This window comes from Tribolium castaneum, chromosome 6 (genome assembly GCF_031307605.1).
Source record: "Tribolium castaneum strain GA2 chromosome 6, icTriCast1.1, whole genome shotgun sequence".
NCBI lineage: Eukaryota > Metazoa > Arthropoda > Insecta > Coleoptera > Tenebrionidae > Tribolium > Tribolium castaneum.
Window position 1 is genome coordinate 9,200,270 of NC_087399.1, and position 4,638 is coordinate 9,204,907.

Genomic DNA, 4,638 nt, shown 5'->3' on the forward strand with positions numbered 1-4,638 from the left:
TTTACGGTTCATATTTTGCTACACAAGAAGCTATGCTCCTCTATGTTCATTTTTATCAAAATTCCTCAAAATAGTCGCGTTTTTTGTTAAACAACGGTTAAAAAAGCAAAAATATTGAAATTTTTAACTCATACTTAAAAAACTTTTCGTTCTGTTTTAACAAAACCTCGCTAAAGAGGTCCAAGAAAGCAAAAATAACACCATTTGCGACATTATTCTGCGATTTGTCGGCGTATTTTTAATTAAATTTGGCAAAATATGTGCGTTTAATTCTGATTATTTCTGGCTTAAAAATAAGGAAAAGTCATATAATTTTTAGCAAATTTAGTGCCTTTCCGCTCTGTTCTAACAAAGTTTCGCCAAAAAAAAAAGAGTTTCAATGGTCGAAAAAGACACAAATAGCACCATTTTTGACCCAACTCTAGAGTTTTAAGCAATTTTGACTCAATTCAATTGGGTAAAAAGTGAAGTTGGCGTTTTTATTGTTTTGGAACAGCTAGTATAGCTAGGTTTCAAAAAATGGCGGCAAAATGTACCGGGTGCTCAAAATAGTAAAAAAATCATTGTATTAAAGTTATTAATAAATAACTAATAAAAAAAAAAGTTATATGGCAACGTTGTCTAAAAGTCGTGATCGCAACAGAACTTGATCAACAATAAAAATAAATTATTTTTGAAACGTTTCCTAGGAAATAATTGCCAGTGTTGGCACATCTACAAACTGTGATTATTTTGATAAATTTTAATTTTTTTGAATTAAAAAAACTGCCAAAGTCTGTTAGTAAATTTAAAATAATTATTCATCGTGTAGTTAGGGAACGATTACTTAGTGCAAAACATAAAAATCTTAAAAAATAATGAAAACTGAAGAAGTTAACAAAATAAATTTGCAGCTCCAGATTTTTTTAAATATGGCTTTAAGATTTTTCCCGTGATCTACATACACATGCTTCTCCAACAACGTACCACTGAGTTGGTGCGCCAGTTTTTGAGCACCCTGTATAATGCACCCGGGCGCTGTCCTGACTAGTCTATATTAAGATAAGTGAAAGAAAAAGCTCTGTAACAATTTTTATGTTGCAAAAAGTGTCAAACACTTTATAATGAATATTTAAATATTTTGACGTCCTATTTTTTTTTTAAATTATTCTACCAATACACATCTACTGGTGAAAAACGTTGTAAACTAGTGTAATCGATTGACGTCTTTAAATAATTTTTTTGGTTTTATCAGGTTTTGTTAGGAGGCAGGTGCCAAAATTTTTCACAAATGGGGTTAAAGTTTGCAATTGTCATTCTCCTTCTGCTGCCTATTTTTGCAATCGGTAGTAAAAAAATGTAGCCTTTCGTAATTTTGGCCGAGTTTCTTGTAGTTTCCTCCCTTGTTTGCATGGAATCGGGGACAATAACGGGAAAAGTCCAAGCCAAAGAATGCGATGTGTCCAATCTCCACACTTTAGATGTTAACATTACGATTGATATCCAAGACGAATCAAACATCACCATGTCTTACTACGACAATCTTGACACAAAAAATGAAGCAGCCGCAAAAAAGGTGGAATTTCGGTGTTTCATAACCTCGGCCTCAAGAGGTTGTGGTGAATTTGTTGCAAAAAGGTGATTTTCTCGCAATTTTTTAGAGAAAAGACTGAGCGAAATGCGGGGTTGCACCAAGAAAGGCGGCTGCGAAACGATAAAAAGGCGGCTAATGCGAGCGCACTTAGAGAACATCATGTGTAAGGAGTGCAGTATGAACATGTGTAATTCGGCGAAAAAGCTGCTTATTTTCGCCCCTTTACTGTGTATCGCTGGACGCTTATTTTAAATAAACACGAAACATCGAACAACTAATATTTATTCACACCAACGATTTATTACAACAGTTTGAACAGTGAAACTGACGGCAACAAAAGCGAAACGAAAGCGAGAAGTTGCAACTTTGGGGCGGAATTGCACAGACTGCCCTCGCATTCGTAGCATTTCGCCTCCCCGGTGAAGGGCAGCATGGTCTTGAGGGCCCCCTCCATGAGGCCGCAGCCCCCTTTCGGGAGACATCCCTTCACAATGGCCGTTTTGTCTACCGGAAGTTAGTTAAATTTAAGGGAATGAGAAAAAGCACAAATTACCTTCGCCTTGGACCACAAACTTGAAGCAGGTCACGTCAAGTTTGGACAAATCGAATCTGCGTTCGAATTTTTTCAAACTTTGGGTGCAGTCCTGTGGGGAATGTTCCGAGACGCCTCGAGCCAAAGCTTCCAAATTTGTGGAGTAGCATTCCATGCAAATTGCTGTGTTTTTTTTTTTGGGAAAAATTAATAAAACACTTGTTCAACCAGTTGTTCACTTACAATTTTCGATGGAAATGAGTGCGATGAGTGAGAAAATGAAAAATTTCATTTTGCGTGCTTTGTGACGAGCGGTCCGGAGGCGACTGAGTCTGTTATGGAATTGTCTACTCGCCCATGTTGTTCTAGTGCGCAATATACATAATTAAAGCAATTTAAGATGAATGAAATTCGTCTAATTTTAATCACCACATCAGCGCTTTCGAATGTTGCCAAAGGCCTCGAGTTTGGTAGAAAAAAAATTTGATGTGTTTATTACAATCAGTGAGATCTCAAACGTTTGTTTTCGGAAACTAATCGCTAATAATTAATCGGATTGGCCAAGGTTAAGCCAAATGTTATTGATGCAGTTTTGCAAACAACAACACATCGTGTCAGAAACTTCGGAAATGCGTTGTACAACTGCCAAAAATCGGAAAAAACGCCGTGACGGTCTTAAATTTGGAAAAGGTTCAATTTTAAAATAGAGCTTACGGAATGGAAATCGATTTATCAATTTTTGTGGACTTGATTGTAAATTCCGGATGAAAACCGGAAAATTCCGGTTTTGGAGATATTGATGGCAATCGCTGCATTCTCGGCGACTATGCGCTTTGCAGATGCGAGCTTTTCATCAGATCAAGAGCTTTCTTGCTAAGTTGGACTTCTCAATGTTATAAAAATTTGGAAAGGTGTAGATGTTAAAAAAAACTGAAACTTTTTTACAACAATTAAAAAAACATCGATGATTGGTTGGATTAAAATTCATTTCTGTTCTCATTTTTTGTGTTTGTTGTGAGACCAAAATAAATACGTAGGAGCTCTATTTCATGTAACATTATCACATACCGTAGCTCTGGGAAACGTGCTGATATGTGTTTCTTAGACGATAAGCACTAGGTCAGAAAAGCGCTGAATTCAATAAATAAATGAAAAACGCAAATAACAAAAATTAAAAGAAAGAAAGACAGAAAGATAAAGCCCCTTGTGTAGTCAGCGACAATTTTCTTGTTTTCTTTTATTTTGTTTGAATTTTATTTCAGTTTTCAGTTCGCTGAAAGTTTGTATTTTTACAATATCTTAAAAACCAATAATCACACAGACTTTTTTGTTTACTATCAAGTACTTTATTCAGTCAGAACCAAAAGTAACGCACGAAATTCATGTCTTTATTGTTATGTAATTTTTCAAAAAAATCCTCCAACAAATTGATTTTATTTTTTTTAATTGTACATCTTGACATATTAATGAAGTCATTCATTTTGAGTAATCAGTCATTTTTAATTTTTTGCTAATTTTTAATTACCGTTTAAGGTCGTACGCATGGTGATCTTACCAGCAAGAATAAAAAAATTTAAAAACGAAAAAATAATAAAATAAAAAAGTTAAATGTTTCTTTTGAAATGTTATACTTACAAAAAGTCTTTTCTTCTTGTTCTTACTTTATTTTATGAGGTAATTGTTTTTTTGTGTTTAGGTTTCATATTAAATATTTTCATGTTTATTATTTACAAATACCTACAAATATTATACAGGGTATTTCACGTAATTTTACGACCTGTAATATGCAATCAACAATACGAAGTCGATTACAAATTTAAAAAAAATGGATAGTTTTCTCTAGCTTGTTCACCCCTTCAAAAAATTGCAACATTTTTAGTTATTTGGTGATTAAATTAGAAAGACTAAAATCATATTCACTCCGTTTCTTGTTAGAACAGTGGAACACATAAAAATTGTTTCAGAAAAAAATAACAATATATGAATATTAATAAAGCAGTGATTAGTTTGATAACGACTGTCATGAGTTTCCAAAAACAAAATAATTAAATGTGTATTTTTCGTATCAAGTATTTGGTGACTCTTGCATAATTATACATTTAGCTGAGTACATTAGACGCAGGCCTCGTAAAGTTGTGTGAAACACCCTGTACCTATAAGACAATAGCCCCTTATAAAATAAAACAAGAAAAAAAAGGTAAAGTTTTTCGTGTTTAGTTATTAATAATTAATTAATAATTAATGTCAATGTTAATTAATTAATAATTTTGTTAAATTAATTATTTTTATTTTTTAAATTTTTATTTTTTTTTATTAAGAAAAAAATAAAGATGTGTACTATTTAAAGCTGTAAACAAAAACCTAAGTTGGCTTTTGAAAAAAATTAAAAATTTTACTATAACGTCAAAATGTAGCGTTTAAAAAATTTAAATCGACCTGTTCAAAAATTTTTTAAAAAATAAATAAAGATGTTACTTAATAAAGATAATAAAGGTGTGTTACTTTTGATTCAGTCTGTATTTTTCACTATGCA

At 32.6% G+C, this 4,638-nt stretch overlaps 1 protein-coding gene and 1 non-coding gene across 2 annotated transcripts; one reads left to right on the top strand and one right to left on the bottom strand.

Moving 5' to 3' along the window:
* Positions 1–1,213: 1,213 nt before the first annotated feature.
* Positions 1,214–2,335, top strand: LOC107398418 (uncharacterized). Its single transcript, XR_010334666.1, has 3 exons — positions 1,214–1,325; positions 1,374–1,592; positions 1,641–2,335. It is a non-coding gene; the product is annotated as an uncharacterized LOC107398418 (transcript).
* On the bottom strand, positions 1,840–2,532 carry LOC656616 (uncharacterized). The gene is made up of 3 exons (XM_971111.4): positions 2,349–2,532; positions 2,127–2,288; positions 1,840–2,077 (listed from the first exon to the last, which is right to left on the bottom strand). The coding sequence occupies exons 1-3, from the start codon at positions 2,395–2,397 to the stop codon at positions 1,875–1,877; spliced, it is 414 nt and encodes a 137-aa protein (XP_976204.3). The 5' UTR covers positions 2,398–2,532; the 3' UTR covers positions 1,840–1,874.
* Between the last annotated feature and the right edge of the window lie 2,106 nt (positions 2,533–4,638).

Excerpts from the sequence above, each read along its gene's own strand:
- LOC656616 (XM_971111.4), bottom strand. The coding sequence starts at position 2,397 with ATGAAATTTTTCATTTTCTCACTCATCGCACTCATTTCCATCGAAAAT. Across the intron at positions 2,289-2,348 it reads ACTCATTTCCATCGAAAATT|CAATTTGCATGGAATGCTAC; the intron begins GTAAGTGAACAA and ends AAAAAAACACAG. Across the intron at positions 2,078-2,126 it reads GTTTGTGGTCCAAGGCGAAG|ACAAAACGGCCATTGTGAAG; the intron begins GTAATTTGTGCT and ends AACTTCCGGTAG.